We start from the raw sequence: 17,406 nt of genomic DNA on the forward strand, positions 1-17,406 counted from the left end.
TACGAGGGACAGGATCCCACACTACTGGCCGATTCGGGGCAGGTTCAGGTCGACCGTTGTCCTCCGCCTAGCCATTCAATCAGTCGTATTTATTAAGCGCTTTTATCCGGCCTCAAGACTGTGGTGAGGCTCTGAACATCTGTCTACCAACACCTTCCATGCCCTCCCTGGCACTACTGACCCCAGGGGCATCAGGGGGTGGGGTGGGGTGTCTAATGGACACAGGAACCACACAACCCTCCAGGCTTTTAGAGTGGACAAAAAGCAGCAGGGATATTTATAGTCAGACCCATTGATCCTCCATGCTAAGCGGTGGAGAAGGAATCAGGTTGGGGAGGCGGGAGGTGTAGGGGAAGAAAGAAGGACCCCGCTTGATGAGAGACTCCTTCACCCCTTAACTATAACAGGTAGCAACAGCCAGAGCTCAAAGTCCCAAACCAGGGGGCTGGTTGTGTCCGACCACGTATCTGCTTTATTTATTTCTGACCGCTCTGCTTATAAACATTTTTATATTCGGGTCCCCAGCTAGAGTGTAAGCTCCTTGTAGGCGGGGAATGTGTCACTTCATCATTCTGGGCTTCCCCTGTGCCAGCCCGGTGCCCCAAGGGGGCATTCAACCCCAGCTACTACCGCTTCTAGTAAGGCCCGGCCAGCCCCACTACTCCATTAAAAATGCCCAGAGTCACCAGTGTTTAAATAATAATAATAATAATAATAATAATAATATTAATGAATTAATTACAAATAAACTGAGAAACGGCAGAGTAGAAAACAGTCTGACATCTCACTTGGCAAGAGGGGTGTTGTTTGGGGGGAGCGGAGAAGGGACTGAGTCCCTTTGGGAGCCCAGCACACCAAGTGGTCTCTCTCCCCCACCCACCCCCCACGAAGCTCTTCAGAGCCCCGGGGGCGAAGGGGGTCTGAGCTCTCTGAGCTACGGCGGAAGAGGGGAGGGAGAAAACGGACGGGAATGGTAGGGAAGGGGGGGGTGGAGTCCCCAATAAATAGGTGGGGGGATAGGACGTTGAAGGAAAACTGGACTTATTGCCTTTGAAGAAGGGTGGGGGGGCGGTGAGGGGCTAGGGCAGTCCGGGCCCCGGTGATCCGAGGTGGGGGGAGGGAGGGAAGGAGGCGGTGACATGAGGGGGCAGACCCTGGGGGGCTCAGGCCTGTTCCTGTTTCTTCTTGACAGAGATCCGTTTCTTGCGCGCTGCCAGCATCTCGTAGAAGGGATCCACGCTCACGGCCGCCCTAGAAGAGGGGCGTGTGTGTCGGGGGGAAGAGGGAGGGAGGAAGGAAATACGACAATGAATGAACGAAAGGAGTAGGTTGAGGGGTCCGCCCCGACCCAGTCCTCCCCGCCCGACTCCCGAGCCTTTCTTCCATCACCCCCCCCGGCAGACCCCGGCTTCCCCCTCACTTGATGGACTTGATCCACTCGTCCTTCTCCTCCTGCGTGGGGGCCGAGATGCGGTAGACCATGTGGTTTCCCTCCACCACCCGCCCGTCGGCCTCCGTCTTGCAGGCCTTGATAAGCTGCCCCTTGTTGTTGGGGATGTACAGCTCAAAGCAGTTCTGCGGGGTGGGTGGAGAGAAGCGGGGAGGGGCAGGAAGCAGCATGAGCCCCAGCCCAGGGCCCTGGGCTGGGGAAGGAAGGGGAGTTGCCCCCCCAGAGAGACCAGAGGCTCAGAGGGGCTACCAGCCCTGCACGGATGGATGCCTGCTCGGCTCCTCAAATGCCCACCTCCGTCTCGTCTATCTCACTGCTGACCCACGTACTTCCTTGGGCCAGGAACTCCCTCCCACTTCACATCCAACAGCCCACTGCTCTCCCCCTCTTCAAATCCCTCCTAAAAATCACATCTCTCCCCCCAGAGACCAGCCCAGATTGAGCCTTAATTTCCTCCATCTGCTCTCCTGTCACCATTGACTACGCACTTGGCTAGCTCCCTATAAGTCCACCGAAGCACTTGAACTCTCACCCCAGCCCCACAGTCCTTGTGTCCATATCCATAGACTCTACTTCCCCTACGTGAAACTTATTTTAATGTCCGTCTTCCCCTCTAGACTTTTAACTCCTTGTGGGCAGGGATCGTGTCTACCAACTCTGTTGTACTTTCCCATGCGCTTAGTACTGTGCCCTGCACACAGTTCAGCGCTCAATAAATACCATAGACTGATTGGATGGATCCAGAGGCTCTTAACTAGCAAGAAAGGGGGCTGGGGAGGAAAGAAGAGGAAGAGGAGGAAGAAGACAAGGAGGAAAGGGAGCTGGGGAAGTGGAGGAGGAGGAGTATAGGGAGCAGTGAGAAGCAGCGTGGCTCAGTGGAAAGAGCCCGAGCTTTGGAGTCAGAGGTCATGGGTTCAAATCCCACCTCCGCCGTTTGCCAGCTGGGTGACCTTGGGCAAGTCACTTCGCTTCTCTGGGCCTCAGTGGCCTCATCTGTAAAATGGGGATTAAGACTGCAAGCCCCCCACGGGACAACCTGATCACCTTGTAACCGCCCCAACGCTTAAAACGGTGCTTTGTACATAGTAAGTGCTTAATAAATGCCATTATTATTATTATTATTATTATTATTATTATAGGGAGCTAGGGAAGAGGAGGAGGAGGAGAAAAGGGAGCTAGGGAGGAAGAGGAAAAGGAGCTGGAGGGGGAAGAGAAGGAGGAGGAAGAGGAGGAGGTGGAGAAGGAGTAAGGGCAGGTGGCTGGAGACTGACCGGTTTCCGGGGATCCTCCACCTCGCGGATGCTGAGGTTCTCCAGGGGGATGATGCCTCGGGGTTCCTTGTCCTGAGGGTGGGACCTGGTTACCCCTGGGCTCCCAGTGGCCTGCAGCAGTCCCCGGCCCCCAGGCCAGGCCCAGGCCCTTCTCCCACTCCCTCCCTAGATCCCAGCAAGGGACCAGCGGGTTTCCGCCCCCTGAACCAGCCCCTTAGACTGACATCCTGTCCCCACTTGCTCCCTTCGGCTCCATTTCTGGTTCTGCCTGCCCCCCCACCCGCCCCCGACTCCCCACCACAAGCCCTCACCGTAGTGTATTCAAAGTAGTACAGACAGTTGTCTGTTAGGATGAACCAACGCCTTTTCCAAGTCTTGACCCGGCCCCCTGCAAGGTAAGCAGACGGGCGGGGGGGGACGGAGGGGTCAGCCCTGCAGAGTCCCCGAGGGAGGGGAAGAGGTGGGGCTGGGCCCGGGAGAGAGGAGGGGAGACAGGCCGGCAGAGTGAGATATAAGGGGAGGGAGGGCCAGAGCAGAGAGCCCGGGAGAGCGGGAAGGGAGAGAGGAGTGGAGTAGGGGCCAGGGCACAGTTGGGGGCTCCCTGCTCCTGTGACCCCTCAACCCCCGGCTCTCCTCTCCAGTCCTGAATCCCTTGTCCTTCGTCCTCACCCCCCAGTCTCCCTCTCCGGGCCCCCTACCTGCTGCTCTTCACCACCCCACCTCTCCCAACCCCCTCAGAGACCCCAAGCGGAAGGCCCCACTTCCACCGAACCCTAGAATCCCCTCTCCCACCCCCCCAGTTCTCATGCCCTGGCCCCAGCCCTGCTGACTCCTGAACTTTCCCTCTCCGACCCCCAACTCGTTGGCCTCACCAGATCCCAGCTCTCCCCTCCACAATTCCTTCTCCTGTTCCGGAGTTTCGCCCTGCAGCCTCTTCTCATGATACCTTCGCCCCGCCAGTCCGCCTACAACCCGGGTTCTGCTGGGCCCTTGACATCCTGCTCCTTCCACGCACCCTTCTCCATCCCCTGACTCCTTCCTGGGAATGATTCATCCTTGACCTGAGCTCTGGCTTGCTTTCGCCTCGTTCCCCATTCTCCCTGGCCGGCCCCCTCCCTCCCGGCCCCCAGGCCCGACCCCTCCACCCCGGGAGTTGGAGAGAGAGGAGGAGAGAGGCCAATGGGTGTTACCTACCTCCTGGGCCAGATAGGGGAGCGACAGGAGAGCAAACGGGCCCGGGCGGCGGGAGGAGGGCATGGGGTGGAGAGAGGGTGAGGTGGGGAAGGAGGGGAGGGTGGCAAAGAGGATGGGGGGGAAGAGAAGGGACAGACCCAGACCCAGACCCAGTGAGGCACAGGAGGACCCCAACCACCAAAGACCCAGTGAGGCAAAGAGGGAGCCAGAAAGGCACAGTCAGATGGAGCCAAGGAGAGGTGTGGAGTGGAGAATGGGAGCAGGGGCCGGAGAGGGAGCAGGTGAAGAGGGAATAGGAGTCGGAAGCGAGGGAGGGAGAGAGAGTGAGCGAGAGATAGAAAGGGGTCGGGGGGAAGAGGGAGAGAGAAAGAGAGAGAGAGAGAAAGGAAAATCCAGTTACAGCAACATGAGGAGAAGACACGTCAGACACAACCCATCTCCCCCACCCTTCCCTCAGCTCCTCCCCAGGAGATGGGCACACCCCAGGGCCCACAAGCCTGCAGGGAAAGGGGAAGGAGGGGGCAAGCCAGTTCTTAGCGTGAGGCTCGGGTCCAAGGGGCCGGGCTAATGGGAGAGAGGAAGGAGGTGGGGGCCGTGGGGATCAGGAGTGGGGGAGTTTCGTGGGAGGGGCTGGGGGCCACGGGGAGGGCCGGCGGGGCGGGGGAGCCATACCCAGCTTGAGCAGCCAGCCCTCACGATCCGGATTGAAGAACGTGTGGGTCAAGTCGTTGCCGTCATCCTCGGGGATCTTGAAGGGCTCGTTGCGGATGCTGTCGTACAGGTTCTGGAAGGAGATTAGAGGAGTGCGGGGGGGATTAGACCCGTAAAGGGGAGGAGAGGGGGATGGGAGGAGCCCTCCGCCCAGAAGAGAGGTGTGGGTGGGCAGGGCTGAGAGAAGCTAGCCGACCACAGTTCTCAGCTGCCCTGATGACGCTGTGTATATATATGTACATATTTATTATTCTACTTATTTTATTAAGGATGTGTCTATAGCTATAATTCTATTTATTTATATTGACGCTATTGATGTCCGTCTCCCCCGCTTCTAGACTGTTAGCCCATTGTTGGGTAGGGACTGTATCTGCTGTTGAGTTGTACTTTCCAAGAGCTTACTACAGTGCTCTGCACACAGTAAGTGCTCAGTAAATACGATTAAATGAATGAATGGCCCAGCTGGGGGGCAGGGGGAGGGAGGCTCCGCCTTACAGGCTGATGGGACATGGAGTCTTGGACGTCTCCCTGGGGCTGAGAAGAGTCCTGGGAGCAGAGTGAGACAGTGGGAGACCTAGACAGCAGACAGAAGGGAAGAGAAAAAGCATTGGGAAAGAGATGAAGAATGAGAAGCGGTGGAATGAGACTGGGCCTGGGCGCCACAGGACCTGGGTTCTAATCCCAGCTGTGCCCTTTATCTGCTGTGTGACCTTGGGTGAGTCACTTCACTACGCCTCCGTTACCTCATCTGTACAATGGTGATTAAGACTGAGGGCCCCAGGTGGGACAGGCACTGTGTCCAACCTGATTAGCTTGTATCTGCCCCAGTGCTTAGAACATTCATTCATTCACTCAATCGTATTTATTGAGCGCTTACTGTGTGCAGAGCACTGTACTAAGCGCTTGGGAAGGACAAGCTGGCAACAAATAGAGACGGTACCTACCCAACGGTGGGCTCACAGTCTAGAGGGGGGAGATAGAGAAGTGCCTGGCACATAGTAAGCCACTTAGTACTGTGCTCTGCACAGACTAGATGCTCAGTTAACATCACTGATGGTGATAGTAAGGGATTAAATAAAATATCAACACCTGGACAGGAGAGGCAGGGTGAGGGGGGACGGCAGCCGGGATGGGGAGTTGGGGGTAGGGGGGCTCACCCGGAGCAGTTCCTCTGGCAGGTCCCCACCGTCGTTGATGCCCCGGTTCATGGTGATGAAACGCTCCACCCCGGGCTTGTCACGCACGTTGGGGTTGTGGAGGCTAGTGTTCAGCATGATGACGGCGAAGGAGAGCACGTAGCAGGTGTCTGTGTGGGTGGTGGGAATGAAATTAGCTGCCTGGACCTCAGCCCCCTGCCTCTCCCCCCCTTCTTCTGGCTCCCCTCGAGGGCTCAGGGACCCCTGTCCTGTCCAGCACGCAGCTTGGTACCTGTGGACTGGAAGACACCCGGGTTGCACAAACAGTAGCGCTGGGCGAAGGCCTCCATCATCCGGTCAATCTTCTGAGCCTCCCCGGGGAGCCGGAAACTCCACAGGAACTGCCTGGGGGCGGGACGGGGGCCAGCTGCGAGTGGGCGGAGGGCGGACTCCCAGAATCCCGGGCCTCCAGCGGGCTGATGTGGGGATTTCAAGGCACCCGGGCCTTGTCCGTTCGAGCCCAAACAAGCGCTTTAACGGCCCCGCCAGGCACAGTGGTGACTAAAAGTACCCACCCTTTGATGCTCGCCGGGCAGGGACTCGGGGCACGTTGAGTCTGGTTCCGAAAGGGGCGGCGGGAGGAGGGAACCCAGGAGTCCTCTCCTGCCGCCCCCGGCCCACCCCGCCCCTCACCTCAGGGCCTGGACCAGGTTGAGATCCGTGAACTCATGGAGGTCGACGAAGGCGTGGAGGACGGCAAGGTTCAGTTCCTCCCTACAGAGGGAGGGGCAGCCCGGGGACGGGGAGTGGGGAGGAGAAAAAGACTGTCAACTGGGGCCCGGGGAGGTCGGGGCCCCACAGGAGTTGGGAAGGTCCTGTTTGGTTCAGTTTGGTCCACCTCATCCGCAGTGCTGGCCAAGGAGGGCCTCTGGCTTGGCTCCCACTGAGCTGGCCACAGGGAAACTCAACTGTGGGGGGTGGGGGGAGAAGAGGGACGGGACCCTGGTGGGTGGGAGGGCTTTGGAGAAGACGAGGTCACCGGGCGAGGGGCCCGGAGCCCCAAAGACCCTTTGGGTTCTGAAATCTCGGGCTCAGGCCAAATATCAGAGAGGGCTGATGCTGGCTTTGCTCTGGCTCAGCTCTCGTTTGGGAAATAGGATGGGAGTGAAGACCGAGGGGTAGCGGAGGAGCCTTGGGGAGGGGGATCTCACCTTTCCCCCAGGTAGTCCCCGATGGCGGTCTTGTTGAGCCCCTCGCCCTTGTACAGGAAGCGGGAGATCTCTTCTGGGGTATTACGAAGAAGCTCGTTCTCCACCAGGAACTGGATTCCCTAAATTATGAGGCAGATAATTGCTCTCTCAGACTTCAAAGACTCATTGAAGGCACATCTCCTCCAAGAGGCCTTCCCTGACTAAACCCTCCTCTCCTCCTCTCCCGCTCCCTTCTGCGTTGCCCTTACTCCCTTCATTCATCTTCCCTCCCAGCCCCACGGCACATATGTATTTCTTCGTAATTTCTTTGTTTATATATATTCATGTCTGTCTCCCCCTCTAGACTGTGAGCTCACTGTGGGCAGGGAATGTGTCTTTTTGTTGTTGTACTGTACTCTCCCAAGCGCTCAGCACAGTGCTGCGCACACAGTAAACGCTCAATAAATGCGACAATGAATGAACGGCAGAGGGGACGACAAGAGGCGGCAGAGGCATCCTTCTCCTGGAACAATCTCTGCCCTAGCTCTCCTCTTCCGGGGATTCCCTGCAACACCCATCTCCCAAACTCCTCATCTTCCCAGCTACACCCTTCTCAGGGACCCAAGTATCCCCACCTTCTTGGGGTCCATGTTGAACTTCTTCCTCCCCATGGCCATTTTGCGGTTCCGCTGCAGAGTCTTACTGGAGAAGAGAAGAGGTCGGGCGGGTGGGGGGGGGGGAGGGGGATGGAGGGGAGGAGCAGGGGAGAGGTCACGGACCGGGACGGCTCCCGTCCTCCCCAACTCTCCCTTCTTGTCTTCTGTTCCCCCGTCTCTTGCCCCTGCCAAACCCAGGCAAGCCGGCCCCAAGCTCTCCCACTCCGGAGCCCCTTCTCCCCTCGGGGGCCGCCCCCACCCCACCTCCTCACCTGCCCTCATTGGCCTCCAAGCCCTCCACTTCGCTCAAGGCCTCGCTCAGCTCATTCCGCAGCCTCTGGATTTCCACCAGGAGCTCCTGCTTCCGCCGCCGGATGCTCTCCAGTTCCAGCCGCTCCTCCGGCGTCAGGTCGGGGGGCACTGAGGGGACAGAAGCGCAGCTCTCCAGTGACTGGTCCCGGGGAAGCTTTGGAAAGAGGGAGAGGCAGAGCCGAAGCCTGGGCCCTGACCTGCTCTAGACTTTAAGCACATTGCGGGCAGGGAATGTGTCTGTTTATTGTCCTTTTGTACTCATTCATTCAGTCGTATTTATTGAGCGCTTACTGCGTGCAGAGTAAGCACTTGGGAAGTACAAGTTGGAAACATATAGAGATGGTCCCTACCCAACAGCGGGCTCACAGTCTAGAAGGGGGAGACAGACAACAAAACAAAACATATTAACAAAATGAAATAAATAGAATAAATATGTACAAGTAAAATAAATAGAGTAATAAATACATACAAACATATATACATATATACAGGGCTGGGATGAGTATGTCCCCAAGAGCACAGGAAATCCCATGCGCTTAGTACAGTGCTCTGTAATGGTAAGAGCTCATTAAATATAATTGACTGACTGACCTCCTTGTTCCAACCTGCTGCTCCTGTGGACTCACGCTCTCTGCCCCCAGTCCTGGCACAAGGCTCTCCTGCTTCCGACCCACGGCCCCTCTCATTTCCCCACCACCTGAAGTGCCCTTCTTTCTCCTCATCCCCAAACCACGGTCAAAGCTCTACTAAAAACCCTCCTAGTCCAGGATGGCCCTGGTGGTGCAGTAAAAAACATCGGAACGGCTAAATCTTGACTAATTTTGGAATGAATCCGTCTGGCCGACAACCGTGCTCCCAAGTGGGAAGGGGGAACTCAACCTAGGCATCAACATCCGTAAGAAACTTTCACCGTCCGACGCGGACAGAAGTCAAGTCTGTTCTTTCCGAGCAGAATGAGTAAGGGGGACCTATCAGTTCCCAACACTCATCTGGGATACTTCCTGATACACTTAACCGACGGGAATCGGAAAGGGGCAGGCCTCAAAACAATTCTGTCCTGCAACCGCAAGGCCCTCAGTCCTGAGTTCTAATCCCGGCTCTGCCACTTGTCTGCTGGGTGACCTTGGGGCAAGTCACTTCAGTTTTCTGGGCCTCAGTTCCCTCATCTGTAAAATGAGGGATTAAGACTGGGAGCCCCACACGGAACAGGGACGGTGACTCGATTTGCTTGTATCCACCTCGGCACTTAGACTGGCTTATAATAAGGAGAACAATAATAAGAATGGTATTTGTTATGAGCTTACTGTGTGCCAGGCACTGGACTAAATCCTGGTGTAGATACAAAGTAATCAGGTTGGACGCAGTCCTTGTCCCGCATGAGACTCGCAGTCTTAATCCCCATTTTGCAGATGAGGGAACTGAGGCACAGGGAAGTGAAACGGCTTGCCCAAAGTCACATATCAGACAAGTGGGCAGAATCAGGATTAGAAACCATGTCCTTCTGACTCCCAGGTTCATGCTCTAGCTACATAGGTTACAATCTAGTGGGGGACACAGATATTAAAGTCAGGTAGGAAAAAGCAACAGGGCTTAAAGGTAAGCGCCTGAAAAGGGAGTGGGTGGAGAGGATTAATTTGGCCTTTTCATTCATTCATTCAATCGTATTTAGTGGAAAGAGCCCAAGCCTTGGAGTCAGAAGCCCTGAGTTCTAATCCTGGCTCTGCCACTTGCCTGCTATATGACTTTGGGCAAGTCACTTCCCTTGTCTGTGCCTCAGTTCCCTCATCTGCAAAATGAGGATTAAATAGAGGGAAAGAGAGAGAGAAAGAAAGAGAGAGAGAAAGAGAGAGAAGGAAAGAGAGAAAGAGAAAGAGAAAAAGAGAGGGAGAGAGAGAAAGAGAGAAAGAGAGAGGGAGAGAGAAAGGAAGAAAGAAAGAAAGAAAGGAAGGAAGGAAGGAAGGAAGGAAGGAAGGAAGGAAGGAAGGAAGGAAGGAAGAAAGAAAGAAAGAAAGAAAGAAAGAAAAAGAAAGAAAGAGAAAGAGAGAAAGAAAGAAAGAGAGAAAGAGAGAAAGAAAGAAAAAGAAAGAAAGAGAGAGAGAAAGAGAGAAAGAAAGAAAAGAAAGAAAAGAAAGAAAGAGAGAAAGAGAGAAAGAGAGTCCCTTACCCTCAGACTGTGAGCAACATGTGGGCAGGGGACTGGGTCTGCCCTGATTAGATTGTTACATACCCTATGCTTGGGGTAAGAGCTTAACAAATACCCCATTGATGAATTATTATAATCAATCAATGGTGCTTATGGAGAGCCCACTATGTGCAGAGACTGTACTAAGCACTTGGGAGACACGTTCCTCACCCATAACGAGTTTATAGTCTAGAGGAGGAGATGGACATTAATATGAGTAAGTAATTTATAATACAGACTTTAAAGATGTGTAGATAAATGCAGAGAGGTTGGTGCAAACATCAACCATCCAAAGGTCACAGACCCCAGAGCATAGATGACACAGAAGGGAGAGTGGGGGGGGGGGGGGAAAGAGGGCTTAATTGGGGAAATTCCTTTCAATCAATCACTGGTACTTACTGAACACTCACTATGCGCACAGCACTGTACTGAGCGCTTGGGAGAGTACAAAAGACTTATCGGACACGTTCCCTGCCCATAATGAGCTTCTTGTGAGCAGAGAACTTGTCTACCCACTCTGTTGTACTGTACTTTCCCAAGCGCTTAGTACAGTGCTCTCCGCACAGTAAGCATCACTGATTGATTGGAAGTGCTGGAGTGGTGGTGGTGGGGGGGGATTTGGGGAGGGAGAATAGTCTTTGACCCGGGGGGGATAATCGAAGGTCATGGAGCCTTTCCTTCCTCCTCCCAGGAAAGAGACGGAACTCAAGTGCCCCATCCTTCTCAACTTGCCTAATGGAAAGAGCACAGGCCTGGAAGTTGGAGGACCTCATCATCATCATCATCATCAATCGTATTTACTGAGCGCTTACTGTGTGCACAGCACTGTACTAAGCGCTTGGGAAGTCCAAGTTGGCAACATAGAGAGACAGTCCCTACCCAACAGTGGGTTCACAGTCTAAAAGGGGGAGACAGAGAACAAAACCAAACATACTAACAAAATAAAATAAATAGAATAGATATGTACAGGTAAAATAAATAGAGTAATAAATATGTACAAGCATATATACATATACACAGGTGCTATGGGGAAGGGAAGGAGGTAAGATGAGGGGATGGAGAGGGGTTCTAATCCCAGCTCCGCCACTTGTCTGTTGTCTGTGCCTCAGTTCCCTCATCTGCAAAATAGGGATTCAATCCCTGCTCTCCTTTCTAGACTGAGAATCCCACGGGGGGCCTGATTAGACTGTGAGCTCGTTGTGGGCAGGGATTGTCCCTCCTTATTACTGTATTGTACTTCCCCAGGCGCTTAGTACAGTGTTCTGCACGTAGTGGGTGCTTAATAAATACAATTGAATGAACGGTGGCTAGAGCACAGGCCTCGGAGTCATAAGGTCATGGGCTGAAATCCTGACTCCACCACTTGTCTGCTGCGTGACCATGGGCAAGTCACTTCCCTTCTCTGTGCCTCAGTTCCCTCATCTGGAAAATGGGGACGAAGACTGTGAGCCCCACACGGGACAGGGACTATGTCCAAACCAATTTGCCACTAAGCTCCCCAGCGCTTAGTACAGTGCCTGGCACATAATAAGCGATTAACAAACACCATAATAATTATTACATTATATTATGATTACAATAATAATTATGAATCAGAGAAGCAGCGTGGCTCAGTGGAAAGAGCCCGAGCTTGGGAGTCAGGGGTCATGGGTTCTAATCCCGGCTCCGCCACTTGTCAGCAGTGTGACTTTGGGCAAGTCACTTCACTTCTCTGGGCCTCAGTTCCCTCATCTGGAAAATAGGGATGAAGACTGTGAGCCCCACGTGGGACAACCTGATGACCCTGTGTCTCCCCCAGCGCTTGGCACATAGTAAATGCTAACAAATGCCATCAATATTATTACCTTGTATTCCCCCAGTGCTTAGAACTGTGCTTGGCCCATAGTGAGCGCTTAACAAATGCCATCATTATTATTATTATTACCTTGTATTCCCCCAGCGCTTAGAACTGTGCTAGGCACAAAGTAAGCGCTTAACAAATGCCATCATTATTAATCAATCAATCAATCAATTGTATTTATTGGGCGCTTACTGTGTGCAGAGCACTGTACTAAGCGCTTGGGAAGTACAAGTTGGCAACATATAGAGACAGTCATCATCATCAATCGTATTTATTGAGCGCTTACTGTGTGCAGAGCACTGTACTAAGCGCTTAGGAAGTACAAGTTGGCAACATATAGAGACAGTCCCTACCCAACAGTGGGCTACATATATATATATAATATATATATATAATAATAATATAATAATAATAACTATTATTACCTTGTATTCCCTCAGAGCTTAGAACACTGCTTGGCACACAGTAAGCGCTTAACAAATGTCATCATTATTATTACCTTGTATTTCCCCAGCGCTTAGAACTGTGCTTGGCACATAGACTTGTCGATAACAGGCACATATTAAGCGCTTAACAAATACCATCATTATTATTACCTTGTATTCCCCCAGCGCTTAGAACAGTGCTTGGCACATAGTAAGCGCTTAACAAATGCCATCACTATTATTACCTTGTATTCCCCCAGTGCTTAGAACAGTGTTTGGCACATACTAAGCGCTTAGCAAATGCCATCAGTATTATTACCTTGTATTCCCCCAGCTCTTGGAACAGTGCTAGGCACATAGTAAGCGCTTAACAAATGCCATCATCATTACTATTATTATTACCTTGTATCTCCCCCAGCGCTTAGAACTGTACTTGGCACATAGTAAGCACTTAACAAATGCCATCACTATTATTACCTTGTATTCCCCCAGTGCTTAGAACAGTGTTTGGCACATAGTAAGCGCTTAACAAATGTCATCATTATTATTACCTTGCATTCCCCCGGCGCTTAGAACTGTGCTTGGCACACAGTGCTTTAACAAATGGCATTATTATTATTATTACCTTGCATTCCCCCAGAGCTTAGAACTGTACTTGGCACATAGTAAGCACTTAAATGCCATTATTATTATTAGCACATAGTAAGCACTTAACAAATGCCATTATTATTATTATTATTACGAAGCAGCATGGCTCAGTGGAAAGAGCACGGGCTTTGGAATCAGAAGTCAGGGGTTCAAATCCCGGCTCCACCAATTGTCAGCTGTGTGACTTTGGGCAAGTCACTTCACTTCTCTGGGCCTCAGTGACCTCATCTGTAAAGTGGGGATGAAGACTGTGAGCCCCTCGTGGGACAACCTAATCACCTTGTAACCTCCCCAGCACTTAGAACAGTGCTTTGCACATAGTAAGCGCTTAATAAATGCCATTATTATTATTAACATTATTATTACTTTGTATTCCCCCAGCACTTAGAACGGTTCTTGGCATATAGTAAGCGCTTAACAAATACCATCATTTCATTCATTCATTCATATTTATTGAGCGCTTACTGTGTGCAGAGCACTGTACTAAGCGCTCGGGAAGCACAAGTTGGCAACATAGAGAGACGGCCGCTACCCAACAGTAGGCTCACAGTCTAGAAGACAACGGGCTCCATCATTTGTATTATCTTGTATTCCCCCAGTGCTTAGAACAGTTCTTGGCACACAGTAAGCGCTTAACAAATGACATCATTCCATTCATTCATTCAATTGTATTTATTGAGTGCTTACTGTGTGCAGAGCGCTGTACTAAGTGCTTGGAAAGTCCAAGTTGGCAACATCTAGAGACGGTCCCTACCCAACAGTGGGCTCACGGTCAAGAAGACCGTGGGCTCCATCATTTGTATTACCGTGTTTTCCCCCAGCGCTTAGAACAGTTCTTGGCACATAGTAAGTGCTTAACTAATACCAATCATTCCATTCATTCATTCAATCGTATTTATTGAGCGCTTACTGTGTGCAGAGCACTGTACTAAGCGCTTGGGAAGTCCAAGTTGGCAACATAGAGAGACGGTCCCTACCCAACAGTGGGCTCACAGTCTAGAAGACAGTGGGCTCCATCATTTGTATTACCGTGTATTCCCCCAGCGCTTAGCACAGTTCTTGGCATATAGTAAGCGCTTAACAAATACCATCATTCCATTCATTCATTCGTATTTATTGAGCGCTTACTGTGCGCAGAGCGCTGTACTAAGCGCTTGGGAAGTCCAAGTTGGCAATCAATCAATCGTATTTACTGCGCGCTTACTGTGCGCAGAGCGCTGTACTAAGTGCTTGGGAAGTCCAAGTTGGCAATCAATCAATCGTACTTATTGAGCGCTTACTGTGCGCAGAGCGCTGTACCAAGCGCTTGGGAAGTCCAAGTTGGCAATCAATCAATCGTATTTATTGAGCGCTTACTGTGCGCAGAGCGCTGTACTAAGCGCTTGGGAAGTCCAAGTTGGCAATCAATCAATCGTATTTATTGAGCGCTTACTGTGCGCAGAGCGCTGTACTAAGCGCTTGGGAAGTCCAAGTTGGCAACATCTAGAGACGGTCCCTCCCCAACAGTGGGCTCACAGTCTAGAAGACAGTGGGCTCCATCATTTGCATTACCGTGTTTTCCCCCAGCGCTTAGCACAGTTCCGGGTCCCTTCCTTCCTCTCCCCCTCGTCCCCCTCTCCATCCCCCCCATCTTACCTCCTTCCCTTCCCCACAGCACCTGTATATATGTTTGTACATATTTATTACTCTTTATTTATTTATTTATTTTACTTGTACATATCTATTCTATTTATTTTATTTTGTTAGTATGTTTGGTTTTGTTCTCTTTCTCCCCCTTTTAGACTGTGAGTCCACTGTTGGGTAGGGACTGTCTCTATATGTTGCCAACTTGTACTTCCCAGGCGCTTAGTACAGTGCTCTGCACATAGTAAGCGCCCAATAAATACGATTGATGATGATGATCTTACCTCCTTCCCTTCCCCACGGCACCTGTATATATGTATATATGTTTGTACAGATTTATTACTCTATTTATTTATTTATTTTACTTGTACATATCTATTCTATTTATTTTATTTTGTTAGTATGTTTGGTTTTGTTCTCTTTCTCCCCCTTTTAGACTGTGAGCCCACTGTTGGGTAGGGACCGTCTCTATATGTTGCCAACTTGGACTTCCCAAGCGCTTAGTCCAGTGCTCTGCACACAGTAAGCGCTCAATAAATACGATTGATGATGATGATCTTACCTCCTTCCCTTCCCCACGGCACCTGTATATATGTATATATGTTTGTACAGATTTATTACTCTATTAATTTTACTTGTACATATCTATTCTATTTATTTTCTTTTGTTAGTATGGTTTTGTTCTCTGTCTCCCCCTTTTAGACCGTGAGCCCACTGTTGGGTAGGGACTGTCTCTCTATGTTGCCAATTTGTACTTCCCAAGCGCTTAGTCCAGTGCTCTGCACATAATAAGCGCTCAATAAATACGATTGATGATGATAGTAAGCGCTTAACAAATACCATCATTATTATTACTACAATGCTCGACACTTTTAATAATAATAATGTTAGCAAATCTTCCCATTATTATTATTATTATCATTCCCCTCCCGGTGAATTAAGTCCAAATGGAGGGGAAACTCCCCTCCCGGCAGTTTCCAGGCCCCCCCCCCCCCGTGCCAGCGGGAAATGGTCTCGCCCTCCCCCCCCCCACTCTGGGAATGGTTTCGACCACGCCCCTCGCGCAGCCGCGGTTCCCCCTCCCCCCCCCCGGGGAAATGGAAGCGGCCAACAATGGACGGGCCGCTCCCCCCCCCCCCCTCGGGAAATGGAAGCGGCCAACAATGGACGGGCCGCTCCCCCCGCCCCCCCCCCCCCGGGAAATGGAAGCGGCCAACAATGGACCGGCCCTTCCCCGCTCCCGAGCCCTGCAACAAAGGTCCAGCCCCGCCATACCGTAGATACCGTCCTCCATGGTGACGGGGGAGAACGAAGGGCCAGGCGACGCCCGGTGCCGGTATCACCGCCGCCGCCTCCTCCTCACGCTGAGGCGAGGCCCCGCCCCCCAGCTGCGACCAATGGGAGCGGCCCCACGACGCCGACAGCCAATAGGCTCCCCCGTTTGGTCTTTCCGCCCAACTGACAGCCGTTCGGACCAATAAGCGGGGGAGGGAGGACCCCCCCCCAAAAAAAGGGGTCCGCCCTACTGCTCTTCGTAATTGACAGGGCGTTCGAGGAATAGGCGCTGATGATGAAGGGGGAAGCCCCGCCCACCGCGTCTCTATGGCGGAGGGAGATTGATTGGCGGGTGGGACAGCAAATAGGGATCGTCGTCTCGGAGGCAAAGGGGCGGGGCGCGCGCGCGCGCTCCACGCCCGTGCTGATTCAGGTCTGAAAGGAAGGAGAGGCTCCGTTACTGGGGGGCGGGGTCACGTCGAGCCGTTACTAAGGCCGGGCGGCGCGCTGGCGTCGCCATGGCAACGGTCATTTTCAGGGCGCTGAGGTGAAGCGGGGAGAGCCCCGTCCTTTCATTCATTCATTCAGTCGAATTTAATGAGCGCTCGCTGTGTGCACAGCCCTTCTCTGGGCCTCAGTTCCCTCGTCTGTAAAATGGGGATTAAAACTGTGAGCCCCCCCCCGTGGGACAACCTGATCACCTTGTAATAATAATAATAATAATAATAACGATGGCATTTATTAAGCGCTTACTATGTGCAAAGCACTGTTCTAAGCGCTGGGGAGGTTACAAGGTGATCAGGTTGTCCCACGGAGGGCCCCATTTTGCAGATGAGGGAACTGAGGCCCAGAGAAGTGAAGTGACTTGCCCAAAGTCACACAGCTGACAATTGGCAGAGCGGGGATTTGAACCCATGGCCTCTGACTTCAAAGCCCGGGCTCTTTCCACTGAGCCCCGCTGCTTCCCTAATCAATCAATCAATCAATCAATCGTATTTATTGAGCGCTTACTGTGTGCTCCCCAGCGCTTAGAACAGTGCTTTGCACATAGTAAGCGCTTAATAAATGCCATTATTATTATTACTAAGTGCTTGGGAAATACAAGTCGGCAACATATAAAAACGGTCCCTACCCAACAACGGGCTCCCAGTCTAGAAGGGGGAGACAGACAACAAAACAAGACGTGTAGACAGGTGTCAAAGTGAGGGGTGGTTGCCTGGCAACCTTTTGACGCCCGTTAGAGGGCATCCCCCGTTTTTCCTTCCGTATATTTCAATTTTATCTCTTCAGTTTTCAATGCACCGGTTCCCCCGTTAAAGTATAATAATAATGGCGCTTGTCAAGCGCTTACTATGTGCCAAGCACTGTTCTAAGCGCTGGGAGGGATACAGGGTGATCAGGTTGTCCCACGTGGGGCTCACAGTCTTCATCCCCATTTTCCAGATGAGGAAACTGAGGCCCAGAAAAGTGAAGTGACTTAATAATAATAATAA

The 17,406-nt window shown here is 52.1% G+C and overlaps 1 protein-coding gene across 1 annotated transcript; it reads right to left on the reverse strand.

Annotated features, from left to right (window-relative positions):
• Positions 1-1,163: 1,163 nt before the first annotated feature.
• On the reverse strand, positions 1,164-15,932 carry CYTH2 (cytohesin 2). The gene is made up of 12 exons (XM_038752412.1): positions 15,914-15,932; positions 7,881-8,028; positions 7,588-7,654; positions 6,974-7,092; positions 6,456-6,536; positions 6,055-6,167; positions 5,784-5,932; positions 4,588-4,699; positions 3,033-3,109; positions 2,722-2,793; positions 1,421-1,575; positions 1,164-1,251 (listed from the first exon to the last, which is right to left on the reverse strand). Exons 1-12 carry the CDS (start codon positions 15,930-15,932, stop codon positions 1,164-1,166), a joined length of 1,200 nt encoding a protein of 399 aa, XP_038608340.1.
• Between the last annotated feature and the right edge of the window lie 1,474 nt (positions 15,933-17,406).

This window comes from Tachyglossus aculeatus, chromosome 10 (genome assembly GCF_015852505.1).
Source record: "Tachyglossus aculeatus isolate mTacAcu1 chromosome 10, mTacAcu1.pri, whole genome shotgun sequence".
In the NCBI taxonomy this organism is placed as follows: Eukaryota; Metazoa; Chordata; class Mammalia; order Monotremata; family Tachyglossidae; genus Tachyglossus; species Tachyglossus aculeatus.

What these genes read in the sequence shown, in the direction of transcription:
- CYTH2 (XM_038752412.1), bottom strand. An exon ending in GGGCTGGCTGCTCAAGCTGG is followed by an intron (nt 3,110 to 4,587) that starts GTATGGCTCCCC and finishes CTTACCTTGCAG; the next exon opens with GGGGCCGGGTCAAGACTTGG. An exon ending in GAGTGGATCAAGTCCATCAA is followed by an intron (nt 1,252 to 1,420) that starts GTGAGGGGGAAG and finishes CCCCTCTTCTAG; the next exon opens with GGCGGCCGTGAGCGTGGATC.